Source organism: Microtus oregoni, unplaced genomic scaffold, assembly GCF_018167655.1.
Source record: "Microtus oregoni isolate MIOR12 unplaced genomic scaffold, Mior012 000035F_ref0000213, whole genome shotgun sequence".
Lineage (NCBI taxonomy): Eukaryota > Metazoa > Chordata > Mammalia > Rodentia > Cricetidae > Microtus > Microtus oregoni.
The window spans coordinates 18,356,915-18,375,713 of record NW_024543094.1 but is presented as its reverse complement, the minus strand read 5'-3'; the positions used below and the strand labels follow the sequence as shown (position 1 = coordinate 18,375,713).

At 41.8% G+C, this 18,799-nt stretch overlaps 1 protein-coding gene across 3 annotated transcripts in view; it reads left to right on the top strand.

Annotated features, from left to right (window-relative positions):
• The window catches only part of Usp6nl (USP6 N-terminal like), a 134,632-nt gene extending 116,336 nt beyond the window's left edge, over positions 1 to 18,296 (top strand). For all 3 annotated transcript variants that reach the window (XM_041630734.1, XM_041630732.1, XM_041630735.1), the window contains one exon: positions 14,756 to 18,296. In XM_041630734.1, the coding sequence (XP_041486668.1) occupies positions 14,756 to 16,122 (1,367 nt within the window). In that variant the 3' untranslated portion in view covers positions 16,123 to 18,296. The remainder of the gene's footprint in view (positions 1 to 14,755) is intronic.
• The last annotated feature ends 503 nt before the right edge of the window (positions 18,297 to 18,799 follow it).

The following is an 18,799-nucleotide window of genomic DNA, read 5'->3' as shown; positions in this document are numbered from 1 at the left end:
TTTACAGTTGCAAGTATTTGTAATATCACGTAGGATCAATTTTATATCATTGTTATCTTATTAAATTATCAAAAAAGAATCACCTAATGTTATTAGATTTGCACTTAAAGATTGATGGGTTTTGGAAGAGAAAAATCCTGTTTTAAAAATTAGATTCTGCTAAGGAAAACCTTTTTACCTTTAGTTGTACTACTTTACTGAACTTCGTTAGTTGTACCTTTTAAGGAACCCTGGTAGAGTTTGTTTCCTTTCTAAGACTGTTGCACACTTCTAGTGTAAATACTCTAGCCCCGACCCCATCTTGAGACTCTTTCTCCAAAAGATATCTGGCCACCAGTGCCAAGATATGTTGCAGACTTGACAGCTCACTAAAGCTGTGGTTGTCATTAAGTCATGAAAGGAAAACAGACAGAGGTCAGACTATGTTCCCCATTCCCTTGGGAGCAATGTATATTTATGTATTTTATGTGATATGGTAGAATGGGGTACAATTCAGAAAATAATTTTTGAAAGTTGTTCTCACTTTCTACCTTTTAGGACCTGGGCTCAACCTCAGCCTTGCAGTTTTACCCACTGAGCCAGCTCATTTCCATTGCTATTATAAGTTGGGTCTATTCTGTAGTTAGCAGCAATCCTCCTGCTTCAGCCCCTCTAATAGTGGAAAAGAACTACCATGCCCAGCTTGTTTTATTTTTAGTTGTTTCTGTAGTCACTGTGTTTGGCTCTTGGAAGTTTTCTAAGACTTTCGATATATGTTCAACAAATAATCCTTCTTTGTTCCTCTCTTTTTTGTTATTCAAACTAACTTTTCCAAGTTAAGAAAATATTCAGCTGTTTCTTTTTTTTAAAAAATATTTGTTTATTTATTATGTATACAATATTCTGTCTGTCTGTATGCCTGCAAGCCAGAAGAGGGCACCAGACCTCATTACAGATGGTTGTGAGCCACCATGTGGTTGCTGGGAATTGAACTCAGGACCTCTGGACGAGCAGTCAGTGCTCCTAACCTCTGAGCCATCTCTCCGGCCCCCTATTCTCAGCTGTTTCTAAACTGACTATTGTTAATGTTTTTGTACATTCACCTTATCTATATGTTTTATTTACTTTTGAGCAGTTTTGGAAACTTTGTGACTTTTTTCTTTTTTTCATATTTTGAAACTTTGATTTAATTTTTTTTAATTCATTTTATGTACCAACCACAGTTTCCCCTCCCTCCCCTCTTTACAGACACCCCTATCCAGTCCTCAGAGGGAGTGGGAGTAAGGCCTCCCTGGGGGAAGGGTCAACAAAGTCTGGCATATCAAGTGGAGACAGTACCAAGTCCCTCCTCTGTATCAAGGCTGAACAAGGCATTGCATCATAGGGAATGGGCTCCAGAAAGCGAGTTCATGTACCCAGGATAAGTCCTGGTCCCACTGGCAGTCGTCCCCGCAACAGATCTTTTCAAACATTTACTCAGGTAGCTAAATTTGTAGTGACCATCCTACCACAACATGCCCATTACACAGTTTATTGAATGTATTGAAGAATTTAAAAATGAAAGTAAAGATATCAAGATACATCACCTGAAAGCTGCAGTCACTGTGTCAGTGAAACCAGGGTATTCTTCTGGCTTAACCGGAGCACCAGAGCCACATCCACAGGAGTAACAGTTGATTCCCCAGTATACCCTCATGTTTATTCATGCTGAATATTTCCAGTTGTATTTGGATTGCCTTCTATGTTGTTTGTTTGATTGGTTGGTTAATTAAGGTTTACAGATTTGGGGGTTATTTATTATTTTTTAGTATAAGGGCTTATCCTTTGGCTCAAGTAGGGCAAGAATTTACTGTATTCTTGAACAAGTCAGATAGAGACCACAAAAGAGTGGTTTTCAAATTCATTGCTTTTATATTTTTTGATAGACTTTCTTATAACAAAGAGCTTTCCCTGTCTTATAAGCAGGGATGCTTAGATTGCCTTTAAATCTAATTCTTACTGAAAAGATGGAATAAATGTTGAATTTTTTTCTCCTTCACCAGTTTTCTCCTTGAAAATGGCTTCTATTCTGAGGAAGCCATTCATAAGCATGCTCTTCGGAACTGTGTGTTGATCTGTTGTGAATGACATTTTGGGTAGAAGTTATAGCTTATTACCTATATACAAAAATCAAGAAATTTTCTTCTTTTAAAATAATTTATTTCAACTTTATTTTATGTGCATTGGTGTGAAGGTGTCAGATCCCAGGAAACTGGAGTTACAGACAATTGTGAGCTGCCATGTGGGTGCTGGGAATTAAACCTGGGTCCTCTGGAAGAGCAGCCAGTGCCCTTAATCATTGAGTCATCTTTCCAGTCCCGAAATTTTTCTTAAATAACTTAATTTTCAGAAAATAGGAAGTGGAGAGACCCTTCTAAAAAGCAAGCATTTTGTTGCCATTGGCTGTGATACATGTGCTCCTCCAAGCCCCCTAGAAAAATGCTGGACTTTTGTTTAGCTTGTAAAAAATGAATATCTAGTTTGCACTTTCTCCTTTACGTGGTCTTTGTACTGGTAGTGACAGCTGGTGGCTGGATCGGGGAAGAAAGCATGCACTTGTTTGTGTCTAGAGCAGTTTGCAGTCATTTCATGCTGGGTTCCAGATGTTCTTGCAGTCTTGTTCCGAGCTCTTCTCACCATTCCATTGCTGGAGTCTGCACCGGCTTCTCCTGAGCTTATCTTGCATGCACTGTCTAAAGTTGTTTATTCTGATCGATATACTTGAGCAGTTCATAACCATGGCAGGTTCTTTGAAGGACTTTCTAATCTCTACTTCTATCCCAGACCTTAGTCCTGGGAACCCATGGCTCCAATTTGTTTTGTGAGTACCTTGAGTGGGCATCTTTCCTGCCTGCCCCTCACACTGCAAACTGGGTCAGTTATTTCCACTCAACCTCTGAACTTCCTATTTTTCTGTATTTCATGATACAGTAAAATGGGCAACACTCATTAATCTTTAGTCATTTAAAACCTCCTATTCTGCCGGGCAGTGGTGGCGCATGCCTTTAATCCAGCACTTGGGAGGCAGAGGCAGGCGGATCTCTGTGAGTTCAAGACCAGCCTGGTCTACAAGAGCTAGTTCCAGGACAGGCTCCAAAACCACAGAGACAGGTCTCGAAAAACAAAAACAAAAAACAACAACAAAAAGAAATCTCCTATTCCATGCAACCCCAGCTTCCTGGAACCCAATCAGCTACAGTACAGTTTATCAGTTAATGTGGTTTTTTTTTTGTTTTTTTTTTTTTGTTTTGTTTTGTTTTTTGTTTTTCGAGACAGGGTTTCTCTGTAGCTTTGGAGCCTGTCCTGGAACTCCCTTGGTAGACCAGGCTGGCCTCGAACTCACAGAGATCCGCCTGTCTCTGCCTCCCAAGTGCTGGGATTACAGGAGTGCGCCACCATCGCCCAGCTTTTGTAATGTCTTGTAAAGATTTCCCTCAGAACAGTGTCTGTTAAAGCGGGCAGCTGAGTCTGGATGGCTTCCTTCCCTCCTGGGGAGATGATGAGGAGTGGCTAGCCTCTTGTAGGGAAGGCCAGTACTTTCGGAGAAAACCCAGAGCCTTTAGTTGGCATAGAGGTCTTTCTAGCTGCTTGTTTTCCAGTTCATCTTTCCTCCCCTTCCAGTACTTTGGGTAACATCACAGTGAAGTGGGAGTCTCCTATAAGTGTCTTTGCCCAGTGTTCACATTTGCATGACCAACTCAGCTTTCCCTAACAGCCTTTGGAATGTGGTATTTATTTGCTTTTGTGGGCTTTTTGGTCTTCAAAGACAATTTTTCTGGATATGGTTTATTTAGGCTTTTTAAAATTAGCATTTTATTTATTAAAATCTGTATTAGCCGGGCGGTGGTGGCGCATGCCTTTAATTCCAGCACTTGGGAGGCAGAGGCAGGCGGATCTTTGTGAGTTCGAGACCAGCCTGGTCTACTAGAGCTAGTTCCAGGACAGGCTCCAAAACCACAGAGAAACCCCATCTCGAAAAACGAAAAAAAAAAAAAATCCGGATTATAAAATTTATGGTTTTTTTTTTTTTGGCTGTTGTTTCATTTAAAGAAGTTAGAATAACATTTTTATGTTATCTTGTAATTTGTTTGTTTGTTTCTTTTTCAAGATAAGGTTTCTCTGTGTGGCCCTGGCTCTCCTGGAGCTCACACAGTACACAAGGCAGGCCTTGAACTCACAGAGATCTGCTTGCCTCTGCCTCCTGAGTACTGGGATAAGGCGTGTGCCACCACCACTCTGTTAAATTTGTAGTAATTTTAACATTTTTTAAAGGAATTTTAGTTAATGTTTGGTTCTATTTACAATTGACTACAAATATTTTAGAGAGAGAGTGTGTGTGTGTGTGTGTGTGTGTGTGCGCGCGCGTGCGCGCGTTGTATCCAGTTTCCATTCAGCATATCAGCGTATCACTTTAGGAACAAATCTTGCATAGTTGTAAAATAATTTATAATTGCTGGGCAGGAGCTCAGTGGTAGAAAACCTGCTCAGCACCCCAAGGCTCTTTGTTTACCCCCTAACACTACAAAACAGAACAAACTAATAAAATAACTTGGAACCCTATTCCTCTTCAAGACTGTGTTGGATCTTAAGTTTCCTGAATGTACCAGTGCTCAATGTCTGCATTTAAAGTCAGAAGTTCAAATCAGTAGCTCATTTACATATGTTAAATTAATACAAAAAGGTCAACTACAGTTAAATCCTCTTATATATTTTTAAAATAAAAATAATGATAGATTCTTTAATAAAAATGCAGAATTGCTCAGGTGCTTGATTCTTTTCAACTTCTCTGTGCTTAAGTCTGAATGTTGAGGAAATGAAAGATGTTGATAAATCGGGGGGATTGGGGAACATAATTGCCACACAGTATTCTTGACCTCTTAGCAGTAACCCTAACTAAGCCTGCTCCTGCTTGTTTGCTATGTCTGTTGTTGCTTTAAGGGACAAGCCACGCCCACTTTCATTACCTCTGACCTGCCCGCCGCCATCTTGGGCCCTTCCTTTTCTGCTTCCTTGACGTCTCCTGCTTTTTATTATAAGGAAGACCTGGGAATGTTGTGCTTTCCTGTCGCTTTAAGGGACAAGCCACGCCCACTTTCATTACCTCTGACCTGCCCGCTGCCATCTTGGGCCCTTCCTTTTCTGCTTCCTTGACGTACGTGCTTTTTTTTTTTATTTTTTATTTTTTAAATTTATTTATTTATTAAGGATTTCTGCCTCGTCCCCACAACCGCTTCCCATTTCCCTCCCCCTCCCCCATCAAGCCCCCCTCCCTCATCTGCTCGAAGAGCAATCAGGGTTCCCTGACCTGTGGGAAGCCCAAGGACTGCCCACCTCTATCCAGGTCTCGTAAGGTGAGCATTCAAACTGCCTAGGCTCCCACAAAGCCAGTACGTGCAGTAGGATCAAAAACCTACTGCAATTGTTCTTGAATTCTCAGTATTCCTCATTGTCCGCTATGTTCAGCTAGTCCGGATTTATCCCATGCTTTTTCAGACCTAGGCCAGCTGGCCTTGGTGAGATCCCAATAGAACATCCCCATTGTCTTAGTGTGTGGGTGCACCCCTCGTGGTCCTGAGTTCCTTGCTCGTGCTCCATCTCCTTCTGCTCCTGATTTGGACCTTGAGAGGCCCTATCATACAACAAAAGTATATGCTCAACTATGTTCATGGCAGCATTGTTTGTAATAGCCAGAACCTGGAAACAACCTAGATGCCCTTCAACGGAAGAATGGATGAAGAAAGTATGGAATATATACATATTAGAGTATTACTCAGCAGTAAAAAACAAGGACTTCTTGAATTTTGCATACAAATGGATGGAAATAGAAAACACTATCCTGAGTGAGGTAAGCCAGACCCAAAAAGAGGAACATGGGATGTACTCACTCATATTTGGTTTCTAGCCATAAATAAAGGACATTGAGCTTATAATTCATGTTCCTAGAGAAGCTAAATAAGGTGAATCCAAAGACAAACACATAGGCATCCTCAGGAATATTAACCTTCATCAGGCGATGAAAGGAGACAGAGACAGAGACCCACACGGGAGCACCGGACAGAAATCTCAAGGTCCAAATCAGGACGTACGTGCTTTTTATTATAAGAATGACCTGGGAATGTTATGGTTTTGGTCCCTTTAAGAGACAAGCCACACCCATTCCCCTCCCCATCCGCTGAGGCAGGCTGATCTTCAGCTTCCAGCCTGAGCTCGTTCTCTTTTCCATCTTTCTCTCTGAGAGGCAGCTTTGCTTCTGTCTCCCCACTTCTCTGCTTCCCCCCTTCTCTGTCTCTTTCTCCTCTTCTCTCTCTCTCTCTCTCTCTCTCTCCCTCCCTCTCTCTCTGTCCCCCCTTCACCCTTCCTCCTCCATAACCCCCTGAATAAACATTCAACCTCACCCTGCATGTCATGTCTATCCATGTTTCTGTCTTCTGCCTGCCCGCCATGTGTCTCCCTGCCTGGAAGCAGCCATTGCTCAGGGACCAGCAGCCTACTCTGCCTGGGGCCCACTGCCTGCTGCCACATGGCCCGCCACCACTGCTCTGGGACCAGCAGCTGTCTCTGCCTGGGACTGGCTGCTCCCAGGGCCCTCTATCTTCCACCACATGGCCCGCCGCCACCGCTCGGGCCACTGCTCTGGGACAGGCAGCCATTTCTGCCTGGGACTGGCTGCTCCCAGGGCCCGCTGCCTGCCACCACATGGCCCACTACCACCACTTGGGACATACAGCATTTCTGCTGCCTACTGCTGCGGGGGATCTTGGAGCATTTTTAAAAAAGAACAACACTGGCTGCATACCACCCTCTTCTCAGGGAAGCCCACTACTTCTCACCAGGTTTGCCTTTCTTTGTTGTCTACTTCTCGCCTCTCCTTCTTGAGGTCTTTCACCCTGATAGGAATTTTTGTTATTTTATTTATTTCCTATTTGGCAGAACTGTGAACAATTTTCATTGTCATTATGCATCGTTATTACTAATCTGTAGCTTATAGATGGGGAGACGTGGGTTCAAGGTTAAATAACTATCCGATATCATCCAACTGCTAAATGATAGGAATTGATTGTTCAGAGTGAGTCCAGAGCAGTGTTGTTTACTATTCAAAAGTAGCTTCTCCTGCTGTGGGCAGAGCTTGCAGAGTATAACCGGAAGTGCACTTTAACATCAGTTTGCCTTTGTATATATTCATCTTCAACATTTAGTTCTCAGAATTCACCTGCGCATTGTCTCTGAATACATCTGACCTAAGCTGTCAGTTTTCACACATGACGTAGGCATTATTATTTCCCACCTAAAGCCTTCTCAGCCTGCCTGCAGGATCCCAAAACCCTGAAATTTGATCACCTGTGTTTACCAAATGCTTATACCTGCACCTGTCTTCTTTCTTTTGGTGCTTGAACGCTCGTGTTTGTGTGTGTCCCTTGGATGCAGTGGCCACATCTCAGCATCGTTAGTGCTGATAGCATGCCTGGCATGAAGCAGACAGCCTTTTGACGTTCCAGTCCTTTTTAACATAGTAATCTGTACACCAAAGGTTAGCACAAAACAGATTGGGGATGGGGGGTTCTGTATCGTGTTTGTACATGCCATTCAGTTTCATTGTATGCTGGAATTGTGTTGTTGCAGTTTAGAAGTTAGAAGGGGGCACCAGGAAGCGCTCAGGAGCACTCTAATCTTTTACTGGGTCCTCTGAGGCAGTTCACCTCCACTTTGTAGTAAAATGTGGTGTCCACTGGGTGGTGACAGAGACCTGAGTAAGACCAAAAATGGACAGGCCCAAGGAGACAGAAAAGGGACCCTTTTATCTTTTTAGCGAAGTTAGAGTAGACCACTGTTGTCATTTTGGAGCTTGTAAAGACAAAAAAAAAAATGCTAAACAAACAAAAAAAAACAAAAAAGAAAATATACATTTGGTTTTGTCCTAAATCGTATTAAATTATATTTCTTGTGAGTGGGGAGAGAAGATTGTTAGCACTTATGCTACTGAACGTGGTGAAGTGTCATTAGTATGGCCTCCCCCAGAGTTCTGACAGCACATGGCCAGAGCTCACCTTTGTGTTGTCAGGAAAGAGGAGAAAGTGAATTCCTGCCATGAAGCCGAGCAGGAACACCAGTAGAGGGAGCAAAACCATTACCCTGCTGAGAAGAGTCCCAGATTAAAAGCATGGGCAACAAATACTGACTGTAAAAATGCCCTACTCAATGCATCTGTTTCTACATAGTTGTGCTTGAGTCTTCTCATCACTGTTGCTTGGGAGTAATGAGAATGTAAAACCAGATAACCAAAGACTGTGTGTGTGTGTGTGTGTGTGTTAAGGTAGCTACTTGCAGATTTGCTTCAGTCTACTTTTTGTGATAGAGAATACTTTCAGCACATAAAAACATAACTGATAGTGACCCTTGTTGCTTTTATAGGGTTCCACGCAGTATTTCCTTGACCCAGTAAAAGTTGAATACTTAATCTGCACCAAAAAAAAAATCATTTTTGTGTAGAAATCATGTATGTTTTTTCTCTTAATTTCATTAGTTACAGAGGTCAGATTGCTTGACAGAGACTGGTTTGGTTCAACTGTTGGAACTGAGAGGTCTTTGAGACATGGTTTAGAACCTGCTTCTGTGAGGGGAGCCCCTCTCATAGGTTCCCTGGGGCCACCTCCATCTCTCCATGCAGCTCTGGTTTCCCCCTCTCTGGTCCGTTCCACTGTATCACATTCATTCCTTTCCCTTGCCTTGTTCTGTTCTTTCCTGGACCCTGTTCTGGTCCCTCTCTCTGATCTTCTTTCCACACTTTATTTCCCATCCTCACAGGTACGTTTGCCCAGACCATCCCTGAGTTGTAAAGAACATGCACACATTGGTTATAAGTGGCACTGCTGAGACTCATGGGAGTAGTGTGATTGTAATGTAACCAGTCAGTCAGCAAGTGTTTGTGGGAAATGTATTATGACGCCATTGTCACAGACTGTAGTTGTCTGAACCAGAATGGCCCCCATAGGCTCTTATATTTGAATGTCTGGTCCCCAGTTAATGGAACTGTTTGGTAAGGATTAGGAGCTGTGGCTTTGTTGGAGGAAATCTATCATTTGGAGTTGACTTTGAGGTTTCAAAAGGCCATGCCAGACCCAGTCACCGTCTCTCTGTCTGCCTGCTGCCTGTGGATCAGAAGGTAAAGCTCTCAGCTACTGCTCCAGTGCCATGCCTGTCTGCTTTACTCATGATGGTCATGGACTAACCCTCTAAAACTCTAATCAAGCCCCCAGCTAATGCTCTCCTTAAGAGTTGCCTTCGCCATGTGTCTCTGTACAGCAATAGAACAACACTAAGACACAACTGTGCCGTAAGTATCCATCAGCCTGTTCCCCATGCACGGCAGAAAGTGCAAGTGAGCAGACACTGTTTAGAGCTGAGCACCGAAGCAGTGCCTTCTGGCCCTGACACCTGTGACGCCCCTCCCTCTCTAAGAAGCACTCTGGGCCTAGCTTGCTTCACTGCTTTTAACATTTAGAGGAATTGATTTTTAAGCACTTACATCTTAGGAGGCACTTTTATATTCCTGTCTATTGCCTGTTCATTGAAAAGTTTTATGGGAACAAAGAGACCATTTCCTATAAATGTGTTTGTGCATTTACTATATTGACCATTGGCTTTTACACACAGGTACCTAATGAGGGCTTGTCACCTGAGGGTTAACTAGATATTGTATAATCTTGTGTGTGGCTTTCCTCCCCAAACTCTACTTTCTTAACTCTGAGCTGTGTTTGTTGTAAGCAGAGTTTCTGGCTTGTCACATGGGCGTGTGCTATTGCTCTGATTCACAGTCTTCTAATGAGCTAGGTACTCTGAAGGTGACAGGAGAAGCTGCTGGGGTGGTGAAAATGTGCTATGAGTTGGTGTGAGAAGCTTTTCTTGAATATTTTAGAACACAAACATTGTGCCCCAGTGTTCATTTTGGTCACTTAGCCATTCAGTAAATTTCCTTTAATTCTTAAAATTATTAGTTTTAGGTTTTATGTGTATGGTTTTGCTTGCATGTATGTCTCTGTGCACCACATACATGCAGTGCCCACAGAGACCAGAAGAGGGCACTGGATTGCCTAGAACTGCAGTAGCAAAGTTTATAAGCTGTCATGTGGTTTCTGGGAATTGAGCCTGGGTCCTCCAGAAGAAGAACCCTGTCGAGCCGTCTCTCCAGCTTGCTGTCAATTCTTACACAGTCTGTAGATGTGTGTGTTAGGCTGAGAGATGGCTCAGCTGTTGAAGGCTAGACTCACACCAAATGTCAGATGCATACAGTGTTAGTTGATATTCCTTAGACATATTTCTGTACTGAAAATGAGAGGTGAAAAATGTGTTTTGTTCTTTACACTGAAAATAAACTTTCCTGTACCTGCACGAGTTCCCACCTCTGCCTATCTCTTACTTGCTAGTTTAAAATTCCTTCTCCTGAGAAATACAGACCTTTTGCCTACGACTCCATACTTTGCTTGTACATCCTGTCTTTATTTATTCAAAGGCTTTCAGAATAAACACCAATGGCTGTTGCTGAATAAAGGTGGATGTCCGTGCCTAAATGTGGAGGATGTGTGCTTTCTCATGCATGTTCTCATCTTCATCGAGTTTCTTCCCCACCAGCTTCCTTCACTTCGGGTTTTTCAAGTTCTTCTTTGGGTCTTCCTTACACACTCTAGCTGTCTACCTTTCTTTTGTTTCCTACAGTAGAACCTCAGCCAGTGATTCTGTGTTGAGTGAGAAGAGCCGAGAAGCACAGGACAGTTACATTTGTCTGGTGTATGGGCATTGTCCCATTTTGATTTTGCTTCCATGGTTTTGAAGGAAAAAAAAAAACTAGATGAAATGGATGGAGTGAGGGTTCTTGAACTTTGCATTTGACAAGGTTAACCATGACTGTAAAATTATAAAGTATGGAAATGAGGAAACTCTAGTTTTCAATTTTTTGAAAGTAATAAAGCCAGATGTCTTAAATCCCAGACCCACAAACATAATATGTATTTGAGGGAAGAAGCGCTGAATGGATCATCTGGAATAGATGTTTGAGCATGAAGAAAGCAGAGTACATGATTGCTAGCTCCATTGAGAACGCCTTGTCTATTAGGCTGGTCTTGTTTTTACTGAAGGTTGTTCATTTAGTGAGTCAGAAAATCACTGTTAACGTAATGTATAGAGTAAAGCATTTGGCAGGGTCTTTAAGACATTTAGGATTACGCTGAAAATGCGGCCTGCAAGTCTTACCCCAAACTGTGTGTCATTATCATCTGGACTATTGAAAACCATTGTGGAAGCACTACATGTTCATAGCAGACGTTTATGGCAACTAAGACAACATAATAAGCCTCTGTTGGAGAGCACTTCTGTTTTGTTAACCAGCACTAACTAGTGCCTGTTCCTTACCTTCGTGCCTCAGATGCAGGCTTAGAACTGTATAGAATTTGTAATAAATGGGTTATTTTCTGCATGCTGTTGGTAACTCACTTCACTTCTGGTTCATGTTAAAAATATTAACATAACAGTAGACATAAAAACTTACATTATGTACCTTGTTTCATTGTATTTTATTTCATAATTTTAGAAATCCTCCAGTTAAGCATGTAGGTATTTTTTTTTCTAACACATTGCAGTTGTGAGCATTCATATAACAATTGGTCCCACAGTTTCCTTGCTTTTAAGCAGCTATGTGCATATCAGGGTCCCATTCAGTCCGCACCTGTGAGCTCAGTTTTGATGATTGGCTGGTGCATCATCTGATAGGATAGTAACTAGCCTTTAACTGTCCTGCTCTTCTTGAATTGCCAGAGTTGGGACTAGAGGAAAGTTGTAAGCTGGGGTTTTGTGTTGCAGGTCTTTGTATCATCTTGATAATCAGTGCGTGTTCTAGTCATTGTCCCTGGCAGAGAAGATGACAGTCACATATTTTTCTGGGACTAACTGATTAACTGTTGTAGAACTGATTTAAAAATAAGGACATTTTGTTGGGGTGCTAGATAGGTCTTGTTTCATAACTTGTTGGTCTTTACCCTGAGGAGCTGAATACTCTGCTCTCAGCCAGCATTTAACCCACTTCCCATATTCATAAGCAAAAACTCTCAAATGCTAGCCTTTTCAAGTTTGTGTTACCACTTGAAATAATTTTGGTCATCAAAGAGACACATGGGAATGCTGTCTATTTCACAGTTGCTGAGTGGCGTGCTCTGCTGTCTTTGAAGCAGCGTACATCCTTCACTCTGCTCATGCCTCCTGGCTCACATCTTACCATATGGGCTTTACGTTAACGTGTCCAAAGCAACCTGCCTCACTGCTTCACTGCAGCAGAGTATGAGGGTGTAGTAAATAGGAGCGGCGGGGCTGTGTCCCCAGCATCCCGGCTGCCTGGCTAGCTTATGCCCAAAATAACAACACACAAACTGTATTCATTTAATCACTGCTTGGCCCATTTCTATCTAGCCTCTTCTAGGCTAATTCTCACATATTAATTTAGCCCATTTCTAATCATCTGTGTAGCGCCCCTAGGTGCGCTTACCGGGAAGATTCTAGCCTATGTCCATCCTGGGTCGGAGCTTCATCGCGTGCGTCTGCCTGGGAGCTGGGAGCATGGCGTCTCCCTGAGGCGTCTGCTCCCGAGAGGAGAGCTGTGGAGTCTGAGCTCACTTCCTCTTCCTCCCAGCGTTCTGTTCTGTTTACTCCTCCCACCTATCTTCTAACCAATGAGGGCCAAGCAGTTTCTTTTTATTTAACCAATGACCTTCCTCCATCATGAGGGGAGAGTGAAGATGCTGGAGTCAGCTTTGGGTTTGAACTCTGGATCTGCTAGCTGTGAACACTTGAGCAAGTTCACCTGTGCCTCAGTTTTGTCACAGAATGAGATAATGAAATCGCAAATGTTCTATGCATAGTGTTTTGAATGATGCCTGACATTTGGTGATTACTTAATGATCGTAAGCCATTATGACTATCATTGTCGTCATTTATTATCACCCAATCTAAGTCTAAACCACCATTTAAAATAACTTCTGTGATGTACCTCAGATTATAGAACTGATCTGCTGAAAAGTCTCTAGAATTTTCCAGTTAACTCAGGACAAAACTCCAAGTCCTCTTCATAGTGCTCTGTGTGTTATGACTTAGTTTTCTGACCTCCTCCTGGGACTTCTCGCCTTCTTGGGCCTTTGTTCAGAGAGAGGGTTGTGCTCTTTCTGGCACTCTTCCTTGCTCTGCACCATCCTACTTCCAAGTTTTAAATTGCTTTTACCACCTTAATTTTCCTGTTGTTTTGCTTTCTTTGGATCAGATAGGATTGGATTGAGCTGGAATACTGGTGACAGGATTCGGGGCCTTATACATGCTAAGCAAATGCTCTGCCACATCTACTTATTGTCTATGTCATGTAGGTTCCAAGGATCCAACTTGAGTACTCTGGCTTGGCAGCCTTTACCCTCTGAGCCATTCTCTGGGCCCTGCACAGTACTGATGCTGGCAATGTATTTAAAGGATGGTGTTGCTCATTCTCCCCCTCTAAATAGAGCATTGTATTTCTCTTAAAGTATCCTAAAGAAGTGGGTCTATAGCTGTTATGTACCAATTAAAACTTTCTTTAAGAAGCTTGCAGTGTGAGAATTCTAAGAGTAATAAACGTGGTATCCCTTTCCCCACCCCCCTAAATACAACAGAAATAACAAGATTGTGGTGACTAGAGTCACACAAAAATATCACATCTCTATATTCACAGCAACGCATGCAGATCATAGTAAGTATCAGTTAAGTTGGACCATTAAGTGAATATTTGAAGAAAGCAAAGCCTTATTTCAAATGACAAACTGTTTTATAATAATGGATAAAACATTTTGCAGTTTTTGCAAATGAAGTCCTTTCATGGTAATCTACGTTAGTTTTGTGGTAATCTGGTATTGTTATAATAGAGAATTTAAAAATATTTCTTGCTAACTAGCCATTTTATTGCACCTTCCTTCAATTCCTTACAATTCTGTGTTAATTATTTATAATATAAAACTAAAATGGACTGGAGAGATGGTTCTGTGGTTAAGTACACTGGTTGCTTAAGAACTTTAATTCCCAATGCTTACAACCATTTGAAACTCCACTTCTCAGGGTTCCAGGTACTAGGCACGCAAATGGTGTCCATACATATATTCAGACAAAACACAGAAATTTTTTTAATTAAAGAAATTACCTAATGTAGTTTTCATTCTTTCCAAATTTCTTTTCCTGTCTTCACATTTTTAAGTAGAATGTTTTTAGGATGCTTGTCTCCAGTTGAAGAGTATGTTTCTTTAAAGAATAAGTTACACTGTGGGAAATACCCAAAATAATAAGAATATGGGGAGAACTTTGGGACCACAGTAAGTTATCAAGTGACTTGCAACTCTGACAGATCTGTTTGAAACTGAAAGCGAAAACTTTATTGATTTCAAAGGCATGGGTTAGAATGAAAATAACATAATGTTAAGACTCAACCACTGGCCAGTTGTGTTAGGAATAAGAGCATCGGCTTTGCACGGAAAGTGTGTGACAGTGTGTTTTAAGAAAATAGAAGAATCAGGTGTTAGGCGAAGTTAGCTGTGTTTCAGTGCCATTTATGTAAACTTGCCACCTGTCAGTTACTGGCATTTTCTGTACACAAGACAGTCTGCAGTTGTTAATACTGTGTCTCTTAGACTAGATGCCCATCATTCCTGTGTTTGTTTTACTTATGAATTTATCTTTCCTTTAGGTAAGGAGGAAGAATATCCAAAGAAACCCTTGGGACAGCTTCCACCCGAGTCTAATTCTGCTTGTATTAGTCAGTTGAGCAATGGACAAAGAAGTGTTGGCAGGCCCAGCCCCCAGCTAAGCAGCAGAGGAGAAAGTGGATCACCTCACAAGAAGCATGAGCATTCCCCTGCCCACCACAGTAGAACCAGTACCCCAGAAAGAGTCCGGCCACCAAGACGGAAGTCAGTGGATGACGATAGTAAACACCTGAAGCCTTCGTCAGGTCCCCAGGACAGTTCCAGGCACTACAACCATGCAGCTGCTAACCAAAATAGCAATGCAATTTCAAACATCAGAAAGGAATTTATGCCCAAATGGAAAAAACCATCAGATGCCTCAGTGATTGAAAGAACTGCTAAATATGCCATCGAAGGCAAAAGTCATTCAGTGTACCCCACTCCTACAGTTGCCATTCCAAGTTCTGCTGAGACCCGAATGTCAAACTCAAGGCAGAAGATGAAGTATTTTGATGGCAGTGATGGGAAGCGGGGTTCTAATGCTTCTCAGTATGACAATGTGCCTGGGAGTGAGAATGAAAACGGAGCCTCTGTGGAAGAGGCCCCAGAACGGACCCACCCTCACAATCCAAGAAAGCACACTGAGCCAAATTCCAGCCCATCAAAAGTATCCAACAAGTTTACTTTGAAAGTGCAGCCTCCCAGCCATGTGCGATACCCATCCCAGTTAGAAGGGGAGGAGCACAGGGCTGCATATCCACCCTCCTACAGCAACCCCCCTGGTTACCATGGAAACTCTCCAAAGCACATACCTGTTGCCCAGAGCAGCTTTGTGTCCCCACAGATCAACCCTGGGACCCAAATTAATCCTTCCAGGAGACTGTATGGTTCTTCTCTTTCAGTTGATGTTTCTCCGGAGAAATCCTACAGCCGCCCAACTCCTGTTGTTCTGCCATCCAGTCGAATTGAAGTTCTTCCCATTGACATTGGTGCTGGGGGATATACAGGTAGTTCAGGGTCACCAAAGAATGGAAAGTTCATCCTTCCTCCAGTGGATTATTTACCAGAGAACAGAAAATGGTCAGAAGTTAGTTATACATACAGACCTGAGATGCATGGACAATCATGGACTCGAGATGCTAGCCGTAGCCACTTAAGCAATTTACCAAAATACGCAGCCTTTCAACACATACCTTTTCAGGACCATGGCCTTCCAGAAGTATCTGTAGATAGTCCAGTGAGGTATATAATTAACCCAGCTGTGGAAGATGCCAGTCCTCCTGGGTATCAATATGCAGGTCCCTCACCTCCAGCACATCGCTACAGAAATAGAGAGGGACTTTCTATTCAAGAGTCAGTGTTGCTGTGAGAGTTGGCTTTATTCACTGAAGACAAAAGAACAGAAACCATGTGATAGCCACATTGCTATGTTAATAGTTGCCAAAGCAGTATTTTATACTATTGTAAACAACTCATGCAGTTCCGGTGTATGTCAGGAAGAGAGTGTGTGGAAGTGCTTTAACTCCGTGTAGATTCTGCTGAGATGAGTGTTTCATTGCATCGTCACGGAAACTTAATAGGAGATTAACCTGGAAACATAGCAATAGTTTTTAGGGATGCCCACACTGTGAGGCTCTTTATTTTGTTTCCTTCATAGCTTTCCTTCAGACCTGGATGTTTCACTCTGTTGATACATTCTGTTTTGACCACTGTCAGAAAGCACTGAGACACCAGAGGAGATGTTCTGAAGGCTATCACTCATTTTTTAATAGGTGTAACATACACCTGTGCATACAGATTTTGATCACAGAACTTAGAAATGTTTTTTAAAACTACCTTTAACCTAGATCCATGGCATAACTGTGTTTCCCCCCTTATCTTTCTACCCATCCTGCCCTGGTCATATTTTAGCATAGGTTCTAAACTGAAACTGACTAAAAAAACTGTCCTGACTTTATGAATCCTACATCTCACAGAATGTCATTCTCCTTCTGTTACTGACATTTTATCTCTACCTGAAAATTAAAGACACTGGGGAGAAAGGCTAACCACTTATGGTGCTTAAAATGTGGGTCAGTTAGTTTGAGGGTGTGGCTGTGGCACAGGCTCACTATGTCCTCACCTCCAGCTGTCTCGGTGCCCTGTGCCCTTGGCTCTGGTCTTGATGGGTGCAGGGCACTGACCACAGAAGGAGTTGGAAGTCACAGTCCTTGCAGCAGTCTGGGCAGTGGAAGGTTGGTTTTCAGGTTCATTTGAAAGCAGCGTTAGCCAGACTGCTTATTCCTCGCTCTGCTTCAGTTTCACAGGGCCCCAAGAGAACTGCTCACATGGGCTTCTTCAGACACTTATTCTTTACTGAGTATAATGGATGGGTATTGCTACACTTACTGGGCCATTACATTATCCTGGTCAAAATTGTGAAAAATACCCTAATAAGCATCTAGAATTTTGATTTTTGTAAAAAAAAATAGTATGTTTCATAGTTTTTGAAAAACTTTTCAACCCTGGACTCTTCTTCCCTCTGCCGGCTTGACCTCTCAATTTTTGTGCTTAAATGAAAAACTTTTCAGTGAAAAATAATTGAGGTTCATGGTTTAAAACAATTAAAATATGCTATTGTACACTACTGTCACCACGACATAGACAGCATGGTGGGTTCCTTAAGAGAGGGTGCTCTGTGTGGAGGCTTGTCTCGTTGTTCCCTTCTTGTATCTGAATATCAGAAAGGAGAGAGTCCAACAGTGATTGTCCCCTTCCTCCATGTTGGGGATATAAGCGTTTGAGGTACAAGAATATGTCTTAAGATGAAAGCAACATTTGTTTAGCTAGTGAACGTGACAATATTTTTAATGTATATAATGATCTTAATGTAATCTAATCAATGTGGTAATGATGTTATTAAGTGTGGATACAAATGCAGTATATTAAAGGTGAGCACCACACTGAAACTCCAACCCCTGACAAAATAACCAGGCTCTTGATTTAGATCATGTGGAAGGTGAGGAATAAATGTATAGAAATGTAGCTGAGGATATTAATTACAGTTCTTAAAGTGTGACTTTGTGGCTTACAAGGAACCAAGCTGTACAATTTAGTTTATGATGGCAGCATCTATGCCTCTCCAGAAAGTATATATCATAGTGGTAAATAATGTAGACTATATATATATATATAAATGCAATATATATATACACACACACTATTTTCTTATGTCATTTATGGCATTTTTTATCTGTATACTTTTTGATGTGATTGTTTTTAACATGCTAAAAGTAATATGCATATTTTGTTCTGTGTCTTCTATGTGCCGTTTTCACGTGGCAAGTGCTTTGTTCTGGTGCTTGCAGGGCCAGCCAGATGTCTTCTGTGCTTCCCCACGGTGTTTTACATACGCTGCAGTTCAGCTTTCATCTCCAGTGACACCATGTTTAGAACCACATCATCTTCCCTTGGTTGAAGTATTATTAAAGGCAATAAGGTCTTCCCTACTATAAAATGTATCTCTGTTGGTTTTTAAGTAGAAAATTTTAATTTAAAATTATTTTGCCACTATACAATTTTATTATTTTAAATTTATTTTTAAATAAAAGAAATGATAAGAGGAAAATATTGACAAAGTGATTCAAAATGTATGTATAGAATACATTTGTTGAGGACATTCCAGGCCTAGTAGCCAGTTTTGTTTTGTAACTGCATGCCCGTAGTGTATTTGTCAAGGGTGAGTCTTCTTCATGATCTTTGTCCAGCAAAATGAGTGAGCCTTTGGGCACAGTTGTAGGTTTCCTGAGAATGAGCCCTGCTGATCTTTAGGCATAACTAGTGAACTTAAGTTTTCGTTTTTGCTGGGTTTTTTTTTTCCCCTGATCAAATCTCACCCCAGACCACTTAAATCATATCTTGGGTAGGTATCAGCTAACTGTATTTCCTTCTTGTCTTAGTGCCTTTAGCTTGAAACTCTCTTTAAAGAAAAATGCCTACGAAGTTGTCTTATGTTTCTGTTGTGGGATATTATGGTTTGTTGTTGTTTTTGTATTTTGAGACAGTCT